This window comes from Pygoscelis adeliae, unplaced genomic scaffold (assembly GCF_000699105.1).
Source record: "Pygoscelis adeliae isolate BGI_AS28 unplaced genomic scaffold, ASM69910v1 Scaffold171, whole genome shotgun sequence".
Lineage (NCBI taxonomy): Eukaryota > Metazoa > Chordata > Aves > Sphenisciformes > Spheniscidae > Pygoscelis > Pygoscelis adeliae.
Genome location: NW_008824186.1, coordinates 397121 through 413455, shown reverse-complemented (window position 1 = coordinate 413455; position 16335 = coordinate 397121). Strand labels below are relative to the sequence as shown.

At 36.1% G+C, this 16335-nt stretch overlaps 1 protein-coding gene across 1 annotated transcript in view; it reads right to left on the bottom strand.

Moving 5' to 3' along the window:
- Positions 1 to 1315: 1315 nt before the first annotated feature.
- PARVA (parvin, alpha) overlaps positions 1316 to 16335 on the bottom strand; it is a 55965-nt gene continuing 40945 nt past the window's right edge. The window contains exons 7-13 of the mRNA XM_009334569.1: positions 15713 to 15771; positions 14616 to 14635; positions 13193 to 13254; positions 12457 to 12525; positions 10752 to 10853; positions 9875 to 9947; positions 1316 to 6399 (exon numbers count right to left, since the gene is read on the bottom strand). Of these exons, the coding sequence (XP_009332844.1) occupies positions 6323 to 6399; positions 9875 to 9947; positions 10752 to 10853; positions 12457 to 12525; positions 13193 to 13254; positions 14616 to 14635; positions 15713 to 15771 (462 nt within the window). The 3' untranslated portion in view covers positions 1316 to 6322. The remainder of the gene's footprint in view (positions 6400 to 9874; positions 9948 to 10751; positions 10854 to 12456; positions 12526 to 13192; positions 13255 to 14615; positions 14636 to 15712; positions 15772 to 16335) is intronic.

Below are 16335 nucleotides of genomic sequence, written 5' to 3'. Positions count from 1 at the left end.
GGAACTTTGCATTGAAAACAGAGGTGATGTTAGTCCTGGTTCCTCTTCAAAATGTGTTTTGGTATTTTAGCACCCTTTGATTAACTAAAATACAGAAGTAGGCCTTACAGGAGGCCCAGAAGACAGGTTTGTCCCCCAAATCCTTTTCCACCTTTTCGACAACCTAACCACCAGTTATGCTCCCTCTTCTGCTCTCTTTCTCTCTCCGTCAGTTAACATGGAATTACTTCATACACAGAGTTGCAACTTCAGCTTATGAATTGACAGTGCCCCTCCAACAACATGCTAAAAAAAGCGTATCACCTTAAATTCATATTGCAGGTTACAACACTCTTCTAAGGAGGAGAAGTAACTCCTGCGGGTGCAGAAGGGCATTAAAACCAGATCTTTTACTTTCTGGGTGAGTAGCGATGAAGAAATTGAGGTAGCCAGACCGTGACCTTTTCGTTGTACTGCAATGTTTGAAGAAGAGCAAGTCCACTTTTTTTTTCAGGACAAAATCCATAAAATTCAGGATAAAAGCCATAAGTGCATATGGTGGGGCTTAAGACCATGGATCCTAAGCAGACAGAGATACTACTTTCCAGCCCTCAGTAATAGGTCTGGGATTGAAGAATGGCATTAAAACTCACCCTGTCCTTAGCATTCCCTGTTGATTAGGCAGCTCTGCTTGGTGGTTTCAGTTTTACAAGCAGACCTAAAGATCAAACACCTGCTTCTGGATTCATTCCAGTAATTCAGTGGCTAAAAGTGTTGATCTGTAGCACTTTAGATGCCTATATTTTTGACTGGTTCCAAGTTTTGCATTGAAGCTCCTGCATTAAAGGGTCACAACAAAACCAAGTTTATAAAAAAACAGATCTCAGAATCTTCCTAAATGCAGTTATTTTCTGAAACGGACAGTTTGATGTCGATCATTTTAACATTTCACTAACATTTGGTTAAATTTCAAATTAAAAACATTACTCTGCAGAAAATTGCTTTATACCCAGCTGCAATATCACCACTAAAGTGTTCAGCACAGCAATATTAGAGCAAAGGCATACTTTGCTATTTTGAATCAAATATGGCATTTTCCTGACCTGCTGCTGTTAATCATTTCAAGCATGTGTTTACATGGCTGTTTTTGCCAACCCACTTTCAGCTGTCACCAGCCCCCACAAAAAATAATAATAAACACCGAGTACACCCACAAAGGTAACTGAGAATGGGTTAGCTGCATAGAAAGGTCTGGAAGCTCCAAGAACATAAACCGTACAGCCATCCTAATTTTTTGTCATACATTCATACTTTGACCCAATAACAACATAGAGTGTTTATTTTCAGGTGCAAATTTTATTGTGGATCATAACAAAGGTTTCAGAAAAAGCACAGGAAAAAATCAGCAATAGAGTGTCTCTTACTTACAGAGTACATAAAATATATTCTGTGAAAGCTACTAACTCTGCAATTGAAGGCAATGCAGCTTAATTTAAACTAATCATTATTTTCAGATACACGTTAAGAAGCAAATTTTGCAAATATTCTTTTTTCTCAATTAGTTTGATGTTGAAATTGAGAACCAAATATTTCAATGACACTAACATTGTTGCAGAGTGTGTAGTATTAAACTGTTAGCCAGAAAAGAAAATCTCATTATTGCAAAAAGAAACAGTCACACAGAAAATATTGTCAAAACACATACAATTAGCCCTAGTAAATGTTAAATGTCTCAAAACCTCTTTGGAAAATCTGTGGTTGCTGAGGTATGCATAATTTTGGAATTTTGGTGCTGCTACCTCCATTTTTCATGCGATACATCAAAACAAAATATCTTACTTTAAACTAGTTATAACTTTCTACAAAGGATTTCTTCAGCCCTTAATTTTACTTCAGCTGTAAAGAGAAAACCCTCACAAATTCTTATAGTGAAACAACAAAAGTCTATCAGGGAACAGTGTAGAAAATCTTGCAAGAGGTCTTCAAGACACTGTTCTCTCTCTGGGTGCTTGGCACATACACAGGCCATTCATGAAGGCTGTTTTGACAGGAAGACAAGAATAACAAGAACTAGACCTAAAGGTAATATCTAGTATATTAAATATCATATATATCTTTCTCTAATGAAATAAAACCCATTACTTTTAAAAGCCATTCTGCTTTACAACACTGTGGCTTGCAGGAAGGTGTCTGCTAAATTGAAACATGAATTTAAAAACATACTTTACGAAAATAGGTAAGAACAAAGGTCAACCAAGTAGCATTTACCTCGATCAATATAGTCTGCCTGAATGTAAACCATTCCCGAGTACTGTAACCCTCTGTAAAACAGAAAGGACCAAATGCTCTGTTGATTTAATGCCACTGGTTTAGATGGAGATATGCCAATCAGCAACTTGGTCCACAGTCAATCAAAGTAGATTAGGACCTTATCCAGCACTCGCTGGTCCACTTGAATTCCTGAACTATGTAGCTGCAAGCGTTGCTGCCCCCCTATAACAGGAAGATACCTACTGACTAAGAAATGCAAAGAACTAGATATGCCACAGTCAGCTCATTTAATAAGAAACTTGGTGTATCTGTACTCCATCGGAAATATAGAGCAATCCGATTCTGGACTTCATGCGTGTGTCTCATGTAAAATTACGCAAGGATTCCTTCAATACCTTTTTTCTAGGGCCTGTTCTTTATGGCAACTAAATGCCAGTCAGCTGGGAAAGAAAGCTGAAAGGAGCTGACCTCAAGGTATTAGGATTTTAGATAATTATTTTGACAACATCTTTTTGACATACTATTAAGAATCTGTAGCTCCTTTTTGAAAAAAATAACAAGTTTTGTGTGGTTGACAGAGCATGCCAGGATCCATCAATAGGGAAAGGATGCCTACCTCCAACCACAGAACAAATCTGAATACCATATTGCTGGATGCAATGGATGGATTAGAAGTCAGAGAAACACATAAAACTGATCTTTTGGCAGTTTCATAATGCTCCAGCAGCAGAAATGTTTACTGTTTGTTTGTTACTCAAGGCAGGCTAGTAATCTGCCAGTTTTCGGTGGACTCGGCTACCTGTGGGCCTTCATGTGACAGAGCACAACAGACAAGCACATTGGTCTGGTGGATGAGATCCAAATACCACCATGATTCATACTACCACCACTAGATTCATACAACCTGGCTTTAGAAACATAGCCAAAGCACTGAGATAGCAGCCTCGAGATCAGAAGCTCCCTCTGGGACCAGTAGAGAAACTGGCCTCTCCAGGTGACTGTTCATATCTTACATGGGCTAAATCCATTGACTTGGATCTATTTAATCACTTAAAGTAATTATAAATAAAACCAGGATTGACCTAAAACTTAAACAACTTCTATCTTAATATAAACAGTGAGGAAAATTCTGCATTCAGCTGTACATCAATATACGCCGCTGTGTATCAAGAATAAAAGCATCATAGGTGTCAGCAGAATTTGGCCCAGCTAACTTAACATTTCACTTCCCTGAAGGAAGGTGCTGGCCTACGCTGATTGCTGAAGAACAAACTGTCTACAGTAGTATTCTATATTTCTATAATATTCTGTATCAAAGCAATAAATATTAGATATAATCTGTATATTAGATTTCATATTTATTTGATAGCTATTTAAATCTACACTGTCAAAAATATAAGCAGTGACCCACTCCTACATGGCAGCATATACTATTTGTGTGAATGTGTTAAAACTATCACATGGGTCTATATTTACATAGGACACTCTTGTTTATATAGCAGATTTTAATTTACATAAATTCTTACCATAGGATAGATAATCGTGTAAAGGTTGGATACTGTTTAAATGTTTCTATGGTTCTGCATAATTGCATTTCAGCATGAGGATTTCAACATTCTGTCTCAGTTTTATGTTTTTTACGGATGGAAAATGGAGTCTGACAGAATTAAAAATCTCCAATAATGTCATACCAATATAGCACAGGAATACTTATTTTCAAGTCTAGGCAAAACCCGGTTTCACCGTTCCTAACCTTTTTCCTTTACATATATAAATCTCCTCGTTAAAGAAAGTGCACTCCTGAAAACAAGGGCAATCAAAATGTTTTGGCATTGCTGAGATGTAAAAGAGCATTTCAGCTGAGCATGATCTGCAGAAAAACCATCATACATTTACTAATTAACAATTACAATTACTACAGTCTAGGTGTGCAAAGGAAAAACTTACATGTGAAACATTAAAATAAGCTGAAATTGCTGCTGGTATATACATGAGAACTTCTGTCTCAGTTTGCCCAAAAAATGCTTTGTTAATTCCTATCATTTAGCTCCTCAGATATTAAAGATATAATGAAAACATGTTCATTTTCACTGAAGTCAAAATGTCCAGTTATTTACCTGTGTAAAAGGCAAATAATTGTTATTTTCTGCACCTCTAATTTCAGAAACTTAGTTAAAAATACAGAGGTAAAAAAATGTTTTAATAAAGATATTTAGAATGCTTATAACAATCAGGTAACAATTTCTGAGTTCAGAGAACATCCAGGTATCATCCTTTGAATTAAATATTGACTTTCCTTTGCAAAAGTTGGTATTTACTTCTCAGAATAATAATTTCTGTGGCCCCCCAGCAGAAGTCAGTATCATTTTGTTATTAAACATCAGTTAGTGTTCGTCAAAGACAGATGTAATTGCTTGTCTTCCCTTTATGCTAATGTTGCACTGGAAAACTCTACATTAAAAAAAAAGCCCTGGAAAATGAAAAATATGTAATGCTTTATATTCTAAGTAACATATAGCTGTTATTGACCGTTCTTGCCAGCACTGCATTTCTTCAGATGAACAGACTCAAGAGCTGACAGATTGCTTTCCCTTTCACCTATACCACTTCTGCCATAATTGGATGACTATTAACAAGTCTCCTTCCTGCACCAAGCAGTCCAAAGATTTCTAAACAGTCGTCCAGTAATTTCTGCCTAAGGATTTTTTTCCTTACTGTGTAACCCAGGATCCCAAGAATCTGTGGTTGCATTGGAACACTTCTTTTGGAAAGGTATCTAATACTAACATCAATACTTCCAGCAAATGATTAATTTACTCTTCAGCTTATGCCAGTGCAGTTTTTGATGATTAACACTCGTGTCAGGCAGTCTCTATCAGCTTCTTTATGGAAACATAACTGGTGCTTGATATCAAGTTTAAGGGAAGAATCAACTCCCATTTCTCTTTTCTGTCTTTGTTAAAGCTAAAACCAAACAGATAACAGCTTATACTTGGTTATGATTAGAAAAAAGTACTCTTTATAGCTATGTAAAATGACCAACAAACCTTACGCTGTAACGGAGTCTTTACAGATGGGAGTAGTTTTGACCTAAAAGCAGTGCTTTTGTATCTGAAAGGCTACAGGAATGTTTCTGGAAAATAAATCTTATTTTTTGTGTTGGACATTATGCAGCAAAATACATTCATCATAAAATCAACCAAAGGGACAGATTCTAAATCCTATTTAGCAATAAATCTATACTTGCAACCTAGTAAACCTGTGTTTAAACTACTAAAAGAAAAACAAGCTGTTCTTTTACTTTCTAATACTATGTAATACAAATATTATAGGGAAACTGTATTTTACAGGTGTGTTTTCCTGAAATGTGTACTTTGAAAAAAAGATCTCTACCTTGAACAAAACCAAGTGACAAGCTGCAAAGTGTGCGTATGCGGAATGCTCAGTAACACATATTTAAAGCAGAGTATCACATTATAATAAGTCTGAAGGAATGAGTAGCCGCTTCAGTTTGTACCCATAAGATTCAAGCCTAACAGCACTGGAAATATAAATTAATCGGGTTAAGTGCTTGAGAAAGTCTCTTCTTTTTAGCTGTGACGTGAACAAGAGTATTTAACTGTTTCTTCCCATGCACATTTCTCATAATTAGAATGCAATCATTTTATCATGGATAGAAAATCCCCAGATTAGAAAAGATATATGTAAAAAATATTAAAATACTCAGTGCTGAGTCTTCCTATGATTGGCTTCAAAGGCTGATTTGAATTAAAGTTAGTACATCTTTTTTTCATTCTTGCTTCACCTACTACAAAACAGTGTGAAGATGTATTATTGAGACATTAATTCTCCCAGAATATACCCAAATACCTTCCTCCAAACCTTTTTCTTCATAATTTATATTAGTCTTAAATCTACTATGAAAATAGTAGTGCAAGAATAATCAATTAAAAATTCTTCAGAGAAATGGTTTAGTTCCTTTTAGGATAAAGATGCAGAGGAATACCGACGAAAAATATCCTAGTTATGATGCTTTCTTTGTTAACACTCCTTTGCATCCCAAATCAATTCTTCACTCCACGTTCCTGTATTTAGTAAACAAATTGTACAGTACTCTCAGTGTAGACTTCAAGTCACAATTTACAATATCTAGAAAAAAAGACAAGGGAAAAAACCATTAGTAACTTCATTAGCTCAAAACATTTTCAGAAGAAGTGCCTATTCCCTACTCCCGTTCCTTGTTCAGATCCATATCCATCAACATTCAAATCACAAAGATAGTAAGAAAGAGTAGAAATATAAATAAAGCACAGTTTTAAAAGTGGCAACTCAAAAATCGTTATTTCAACCACTTTTAGTTAGGGATACAAATGGCTAACGGTGCTGATGAAGAAATGCAACCAAGGTTTAGATGCCCATGAGACAAACTGTGCCTAGGATTATGTATATTTATATGAGTGGATCTTCAGTCAGTTGTGGTTGAAAAGTAATGATTTTGAAAAAATCATCAGACAGGAACCAATGGAACTCTTCTCTTATGTAAGAATTGCAGGACTTGGCCCATTCTGGGCTGCAACATCCTTTATTAGGCTTAATTTCTGCGAGATAGCTAGAGGCAAGTTTAAATTTTCTAAAGGATCTAAAGAAGCTAGGTATACAAGTGCCCCTAGAAGACACTTCTGAAAATGCTTTGGGTTAGCTGATGTACATGGCTGAATCAGTACTTAGAAACTCAACATCTAAAGTAAAGGATTTATAGGAAACAAAAAACTAACGAATACCTGCTGTTTCCAAGAGAAGTTGTTGAGAAAGTCAATATTATTTCACAAGAAATCTATAAAACAAACTGACAAGTACTACTGCAGCAGTCTACGCTACTGCTTCAAGGAATATTCAATCTCAAACAGAGACTCAGAATTGCCCTCAGAAAGAATAGAAAAGAAATAGAATAGAACAGAATTAGAACAGAATTAGAATAGTCCTATGTCTTTCTGTTGACTGTATAGGAACTCAATCCCCTAACTTTGATTCTTGGAATTGGCCATGAAGATGTAAAGCAGGTGGTATGCATACTCCCATTATCTTCAAAACCTCCAGGTAAGCCTAGTAAATTGTGTACGTAATCATCAGATATTTTTGCCATTATATTTATCTACGGTGATGTTTCTCACAGATTGTGAAGGGTTTATACTTTGAAGAATGAATCCAATCAAACCTATGCACAGTGTCCCAAAGTATGCAAACTTTGAAGGGCTAAAGATATTAGCTACATGGCAAACTGACATCCATGGACAAAGGGTAAAAACAATCAAACCTAGATTTTATGCTGAGATTATGTATGGTCATGTGGCCACATGGTTTTGTGGCTTTTAATAAATCAGATCAAAAATGCTCGGTATGAAATGAAGAGAAAATGCCAAAAGCTACATGAAGGGCACATTGCTCCCACAACATCACGTTATATGCAAACAGTATTGCAGAGCATAACTTGGGAAGTTTCCTCTTTTAGGCCAGCAGCAAGCTGTAACACCTTCATTTCCTGATACAGAACTTCAAATGAATAAAGAGATTGCAAAGACCTGTCAAAGTTAAGTTACCAGAAGACTCCACCACCACAACAGAATTCCACAGACAGGTCCAAACTAAAAAGAAGCATGCTCCCAGAGAAAGATGAGTTATTTCCATTGCTACATGTGTTTGACCAACATCTATAATGTTTTACTGGTTGCAATTTCGAAAAAGAAAAAAAGAAAAAGAAAAGAGCTTGGCTTTGATGTACACATTTCAAGAAGTAATCTGAAAAAGCTCAAACTGCGAATGAATTCATTACAGACTCAGCAGATTAATGTTCTGGCCATTTTAAAAGTAAAAGGTCACAGAAGCTTTTTAATACCTTTTCAATTATATTGCAAATAATCCAAATAAACTGTTGACCCCATAAAAATCATTGGTTTTCATACTCATTTATTTAACCGCATTCTTTTTTCCACTAAATATGTTTTTCATATTCTAAAGCACTTTTCAGCATATTTTTTCCTCAAGAACCTCAAAGAAACAGTGTAGGAATTTAAAGAGTATTTAGTGTACACATTTAGGGTAAGATCCTTTTCAATACTCTTTCGCTCACTGGAAATTTTAAGTACGGGCATTGTGCCCAATGTAACAACACATAAAACAGATGTGTTTTTCCATTCACATTGGGCAGGAAGTTTCATATTAAGCATTTCAATAATTGCACAAGAAATGTCTTATATATGCTGAAATATCCTTATGGCTTGATTTATACTGGAAAAATTAGCTGTCCCCTAGAGCAATAAATACCTGAAAAATTAAATGCCATAAGAATTTTAAACCTCCACGGGGAGTAAGGGATCACAGATACTCTCTGTTTTACTTGGATCCCTAGATTTCACTATTTCCCCCTTCTCTCTGACTATGTCAGACATAAAAGTTTGTGATACAGTCACCACTGGTTTAGTTAAGCATGATTGTGGATAAGAGTTCAAGCAATCAAAAGAAGTGAAAAAATAGGCTGGGTAGGTCCAGATTAAATGCAAAGGCAGCGTAGGCTCAATCCTGAGACATATTTTTTTGTGTGTGCGCGTATGTCTGTTATGCTGTTATGATCTGGAAGTCAGGAGAGATGGAAAATAAGCAGAATGGAGCAGAACTTGATTCAGTGATGTGTGCCTGAATCTCCAGAGAGACCTTACTATTAGAAATAAAACTCTTAAGCATTAGCTTATATCAACTCCCCAGGGAATGACAATCCAATATTACGGCAGGAAAAGACTGTGTGCACCATAGAATGTGAATCTGCAATGGGTGTTGAAAACACATACATATTGATTATGCGGGTAGGTAATCAGCAGAAGCCCAGCTACCACCCCTGTTGGGAAGACTGGAGCAGAAGCTGCACGTCCAGCTCCTGCATGGTAAGAAGTGGTAACTTCTTATGGGAGGAACCACAAGAGTACCCTATAACACGGTGAATCAAGGGCCCTACATCCAGCCCAAAAAGCTGGATTTAAACCCTGTATTTATATGAGTGAAGAGGAGTGGAATCCTGGTCCTGCTAAAGTCAGCAGCAAAACCTTCATCTTCCCTGAAGACACATTTTATTTTCAGTCTCCAGCTCTAAATCTAATTTAAATATGCATGATTAGGCCCTGCACTCAAAGGTAGTTATGTGAACATTTGAAATTCTTCTTCCACAATATCTACCTCTTTTGTGAAAATCTTGTCAATTACACTGGAATACTTGAGGTTTAGTATGAAGATGTGGGATGGGGGAAAATGGAGCAATTGAAGCAATTCATATCTGCTAGTGACACCATTCACAATTGCCTTCTTTTTCTTTCAGCGAGTATCTGGGTATTACTGCATATGTTTGGTCATGCAAATCTTACCCTGGCCACTCAAGAAATGAAGCCTTGCAACATTTGAGAAAGTGTATCTATCAGCCATTTAAAATCCAGAGTTACCTGAGCACTTCAAAATGTATCTTGCCTTTCACTCTTGGATTAACATTTTAACCTTCACTTAGCTATACCATAATCCTATGAGGTAAGATCTGGATCCAACGCAAATTTTTAAGAAGATACAAAAAAAGTAGAACAGATACCTTCTGGTCTTGGCTTTGGTTTTTCCAATCCACCATCTTGCATTAGCTCAAATGCAAAGGATACATTGAGGACCTAGTAATATAATAAAGGTTGTCATTATCGTGAACTATATACAGTATAGTATAAATGGTCAAAACAAGATGTATTTAAAGCTGCAGACCCAGATGCTCAGAAGGATATAATAGTCAGGGCTCTGTATATCAATGGAAGATCTGGCCCATGGAATCCAGATAATCCATTGTTTTGTTTTTTTCTGGGTGGTGATGGTGGTTTCAGAAATATAAAAGTAATTGAAAAATAACATGTGAAGTAATATTACACATAGAAAAATTACTTACAAGTAAGAATAGCCCACCTCCCGCAAGTTTAAAAATTGGAATATGATGGCCCATGAAGTGCTGTTGTCTTGAATAGACAGCTGAATTGCCAGGACAGCAACAGACACTGGGGTAATGGCTGGTCTTAAAACGATACACAGTACATATATGCCTTTATGCTTCCAAAAAACACGAAACCTTTCAAATGTTAAATTCTTGGATTTTGGACACAAAAAATCAGTTCTGTCATCAATTCATCTGTATAATTCTTTATACACTTAATGAACAGTAAGTCTGGTTCAATGATAGCATCACACAATGGCTGCCAAAATCAGTTAATACTTTCTAACCACCCCGTCATTAATATAATTTTCCTTTTTATTCCAGATAAGCATTAATACTGAGATCTTAAAAATGCTTGGAAATGGTTACCAGTACAGTCCTCTCTTGATTTCAGCTATTTACATCAAGCTTATGCGGAAAAGTTTGTGTCATCCTTGTACTACTAGACATGTTTGTATGTTTATTTGTTTTTAACAGAAAAATTAAATCTAATTACCTTTTGTTCAAAACTATCAGGAGTCAAGAAAAAGCTGTGCAGAGGAACAAAATAGCCTTCGAGGAGACCCATTAGCAGGACTAAGTACACACCATCTGCAAACTGTAAAAAAGACATTTCTCAGTACATTTTCTGAAGAATAACTCATTGCTTTGCTTAATGAACAAGATATATATTGTCTAATGGAGAACTGTCAGCAAACTACTAATAGAAATATTTTAAATTGCAACTAAAAGAACTCATCTCACTTCTTTGATTCCTTTTATTTAGTTAGTAAATTCTGTTATGTCTTCTCCGAAACTGACCTAATGCTAAAATATACATGCAGAATAAAGTTCCTGGAAAGAGAGGTTGCCAGTGGCTTTGATCTACACCTTTGCTTACTATTCTACTAATTGTGGGGAATCAGAACAGCCACCTTTCAAGCTCTCAAATGGCATGCATTCCCTGAGCAGAGAAAAGCAGAATGAAGGTGCAATCTCATGACTGCACTGAAATTCAGTATACTGGAGGAAATAAAGGAACAAAGAATCATCTTTGTCCATGTTCTGCAAGTCTGAGTCAATCTAATTTTAAGTGTATGTAATTACAGATGGAAGATATCGAGTTGCTATGATATATGTTCATTTCTATCTAAAAAAAATTGCAACATCCATAAGATTTTGTTAAAGGCCTCTCACTCTTACCCCTGTGGCGTCAGGTCTATCCGTGCACTGAGACATGCTCACAACCAAACTGAGTTATCTGAAGCAACCCATCACCTTCCTGAGGTAGATAATTTTCTTTCAACTGATAGAAATACAATCTCTCATCTTAGGGAATACTGTTGCGGATAAATGCTTAAGGAGTTTCTAGGTACATTTGAACATCTTTCTGAAAGCCCTTACACATTATTTCCATCTAAATCTTAATTTTACCTTTAAAAACATCTCTATCTACCAGGTTGATAGCTATTTAAATAAACCAGAGACTCTTAATAATGTAAATCAAGACATAAAATGAAGCCTGTCCTGAAGACACCTGGGGTTTTTTTGATAGTGCGGATACCATCCTTCCTGCCTGACCTTGTAATTTTCGTATGATAACCGCTGCAATTGTTCACATGGGGAAGTATTAATACAGCAGGATTAAGCTTTTCTTTTAGCTTCTTTCCAGCCAATTTAGCAGCTGAGAACAAGAAAGACGACCATGTACCACATTATTTCTGTGGTGCAATCAAGCCTGCAGCCCAACTGTACAGCTGCCTATACACTTGAGCAGCTTTACTCTCAAGAACGTATCTCACTGAATAGAGTCATTGTAATCCCATGCGATTGCATGCTTGTGTAAAGGTAGGCAGGAAACAACTGTTCAGCTTGACGTTGGATCAAACCAAGCAGATAGAGTTCTTTCCTGACCAAAACAAGGACAGGTTCTGCTTACAGCACTCGGCAGCGCCCAAGAGGTAGCATCTGTTAATTAATTTTTATGCTAATGGAAGTACAAAACTGCGTGAGAGAAATTTAGCTGCCCTCATGATTTCTCTGCTTAATTGGTGAGGGTCTTCTTCATACGAACATGTTTAAAATTGAAGGGGTTCCTGCTTTTTTTTTATCATAGAGCTCAATCGATAATAATTAAATGCAATTTCCGGATAAAGTTGCGGGCATAGTGCATAACATAGAGCAACTATCCCTCCCCTTTAAGAAAGGCTGTAAAATCCTACCTGGGTCTCCAGTTCAGTGACCTCCAAATTCAATTTATTGAGATGCTTGTTCACAAAAGTGATGAGAGTCTGAAATATGAAAACAATGTAGTGAAGGCCTATTCAGTAGGGCAGCAGTTCAACACATGCAGTATGAGCTCCACTCAGAAGAGAATTGGCATGAGTATAGAGACTGCAACACAATTTTTAAGTTTTAAAACTGAAATGTGACATAAAAAAAAATTTCCAAGAATGAAGAACAGAAATAAAATGAACATCATATACATAAATAAAAATACACTGTTAAAACATAATAATTCTTAAAAAAAACCTTGTAGCAGACTATAGGAAAGTGGGTAATTGGAATCCACTCAAATCTGACAGCAGCCAAAATACTCTAGGTCAGACCCCTGGCAGTTGTAAACTGGATACCTCTTTGGCATGAGTACACTCAACCTACCAGTTGGGTTCTACTCAACATACACTTTGTGAGAACTTCTTTTTGATGGAAACTTTGATAACTACATGTTGTTCTGTGTTCCAAAGTTAAGTTCATGCTGCTAAATATTAATAAAAAGTAACATTACAATAATGAATTTGTATATTTGTTTAAGCATAAAGCTTAATTGTATTTAACGTATGCAAACTATGCCAATTATATATTATATTCATACACACTCACTAAATACGTACAAACAGATACACATAAGCATACACATGCACACATTATGTATTTTAAAAATAAAAACCTTCCAACCTTTTTCACGACATTGAGCTTGTCTGGAGCATGGTCAAATAAAGTATCAAATGCATCTCTTTCTGAAAAACATTCAGAGACGTTCATAAACTGAGCAGTAATTGTTCAAATGCAGAATAAACATTTATTAAGGCACACACTCATTTAAGACAACAGAGTCAGCAAAAGGTTTCAATATAGTCTCTTTATATTCCAAGTACCGTGTATTTTGCACACTGCTCTCTTGCTATAAGCTGCTAGTAACTTATTCTCTATTATTTACAAAAAGCATAATTTTCCAGTAGGATTTGGATTACCTAATAACCCTGTTTCTCAAAAAAGAACGGTATCTTTATGCATAAAACCTTAAACAGCCAGATACAGGGAGCTAAGTAACCAAATCATTGTGTGCAGAAGAACATGAGTTTACATCTCGAGTCGCTACATCTACAGAGGAAGATTTTCCCCATGGGCCACTGACTGCATTGTGGTGTGCTATATTACTAACCACCTCAAGCAAGCTTATGATTAAAGAGCTGCAATATAATTCTCTGTATAGATGTTTTTGGGCCATTCTGATATGCAATTTAGGACGTTATCAGCAGGACAGGCAACCTAAGGTAGCGTGACTGGAGTGCTACTGTAGTCACCTTCTGAAGAAGAAAAAAAAAAAAAAAAGGCACCAGAGCCTTTTCTGAGCAATTTCCATTTCGACAATGACCTGAATGATAGCAAATGACTCCACAAAATGCTACATTCATATTCCTCAATAAAAAAAATGCTTGAGTAGATCCAAAGGCATTTGTAGAAGGCAGACTATATACAAAGTAAGACTGCTCAGGGATATCATTGGGAAAAGAGGTCATGCATGTAGCCTTTTAAATCAGCTGTAAGGCAGCCATTGAAATAATACAAGAAGCAAATGCTAAATTCTTGGTGGGACTCCACCTAAGCTCCTCAGATGAGTGTTTTCTGTTGGCCAGGCATTTGGCCAGTCTCAATACTAGCAGTAAGACATAGTAGGCACAGGAACTTGCACAGTGTTTAGGCCTGCTGAATAAGGCTCAAAGACATTAAAGTGTAAGTAGGTAATGTATGCAAGAATGCCAACAAGTTCACCAGCTGGTTTATGATAAGACATCATTTCATATTATGCTGGGAACTTATGACCTTTAATACTATTACAGTAGTGTTCTAGAGGTTAAACCACAAAGCACCTGCAAATTAACACGTGCTGAAAAGAAATTAAATGTGTCTTAAAGATGGTCAGACTGATTTTAATGCTTTTTTCCTTTTAACTGCCACAATAGCCTGTAGTGCATATGTTTATGTATTTGCCAGGGCAACTTGAAATCCTCTACTTCCTCGTCTTTTGATCAAAGTGACCACCCACTGCAGAACTAATGTATACATCAAGAAAAAGATGATAATCAAACAAACTTACCATGCCTTCCTGATAATGCCCTATGAAAAAAAACAAAACAAAACAAAACAAAAAGAACAAAACACAGTTATATATAATTCACTTGCAGACACTGTGCTGCAAAAGAAAATAGCATACATGGCCAGATCTTCAGCCTGGTGAAACTGGAGTAGATTCATGGAATTAAGAAAACCTTCATCAAGTTACTCCAACTGAGAATCTGGATTAGCCTGGAGTCCATTGGTATAATATCTCCTGGCTTCACTAAAATCTCATGGGAGGCCAGATCCCAGATTTCCTACTATCGAACCAAATCAACACACCTTGCCTGAGTGAAGAAGGCTTTTTCATGTTAATTTTGTGAAAACTTTTCCCTTTGCTTTAAAGATGCATTTACCACATCAACTGTGGTACAATTCCAGCCAAAACAATGCTTGGACTGGGTTCTTAAGGACTGCAGCATTTTGCTCCAGTTGATCCCTCATATAACTATTACATATAAACAAATCCATAAAGATTAATAATAAGTCAATAGTCTGCCTTCTCTCCATTCTATTAGAAACTAGGATATTCTACTATTGCTTTCTGTTGGTTTGGAATAACTTTTCTGTTATAATTTGTTCGGTGAGATGATGTGTACAGGGCTTACTACCATCATTGTACATCACCAAAATCCAAACACCTAAAAATAGTCATATCACATTCCTTTTTGAAAGAATCTAGTTCTCTATCAAATAAATACCAACATAAAAGAATGAGGCATATCCTTCTTGTTTGTTTGAAGGACTTTTGAATAAATAACAAGAAATATAATAAATACAGAAATAAATTAATAGTAGATAAATATAAAATAAGAGATTTTTGTGTATCTTCACTCTGTCTTCTCTTTTATCCTGGTCGCCTGCTGCTTTTAGTTCCCCAGCTCTGTATTTCCTCACCCTTTTGTATTTTTAGATGCATGTTTGCAGCTCTTGAAAAGGCTAAAATACAGTCACTGGCTGATGCATCGTCTTCCTTGGAACCCCAATACCGAAATCTAAATATCAGCAAATGTTTGAATTTCTGAGACGCATCTGTGTTCAATTACTGAACTGCTGGCAAAAGTGGTGTTGACATACTCAGTGTTACCAGTTATTTCCTCTTGGATTTGTCGAGACTGGAGGATTCCTTCTCGTTTCTGGAAAAAATAAAAAAGTGACATTTTTCTCAGTAAAGTTTAATGCTTAGGGTACGGTAAAAATTTATTTGTGATCCACAAACATAATTAGATAAGAAACCTGCAAAATAAGAACTTTTTTTAAACAAACTTACAGTAATATATTATTTCACCTTGCAAGTATTTCAGAAAACTCTTTCTTACATTAACAAGAAACTTGAAACTCCACCTGTAGAAGGAAGTATTTCTTTTCCTTTCTCCATTGTTCTTAATTCACTTTTCTTTTAAAGGCCCCAATTCAGCAAGACATTTGAAACACCTAAACACATACGCAAGTATTTTAGTAGAGGTATGTCTAGGTGAGTTGAATTAAACCTTTTATTTCAATGAACAGCTTGGCAGACGGTGCCCATGCTTCTCTTTTGCAAAAATCTTGCTCCCAGGCTATCTGTTCTTTCTTTCCTGTTCATACACTTTCTTATTTGCCTCAGTGTTTTCTGACTTCTCTCCACACAAAGAACTCTATTTGCTTGTGATGGAAAACCAAAATGGAGGATAATCCATTCACAGCCTGCTCCAGACCCT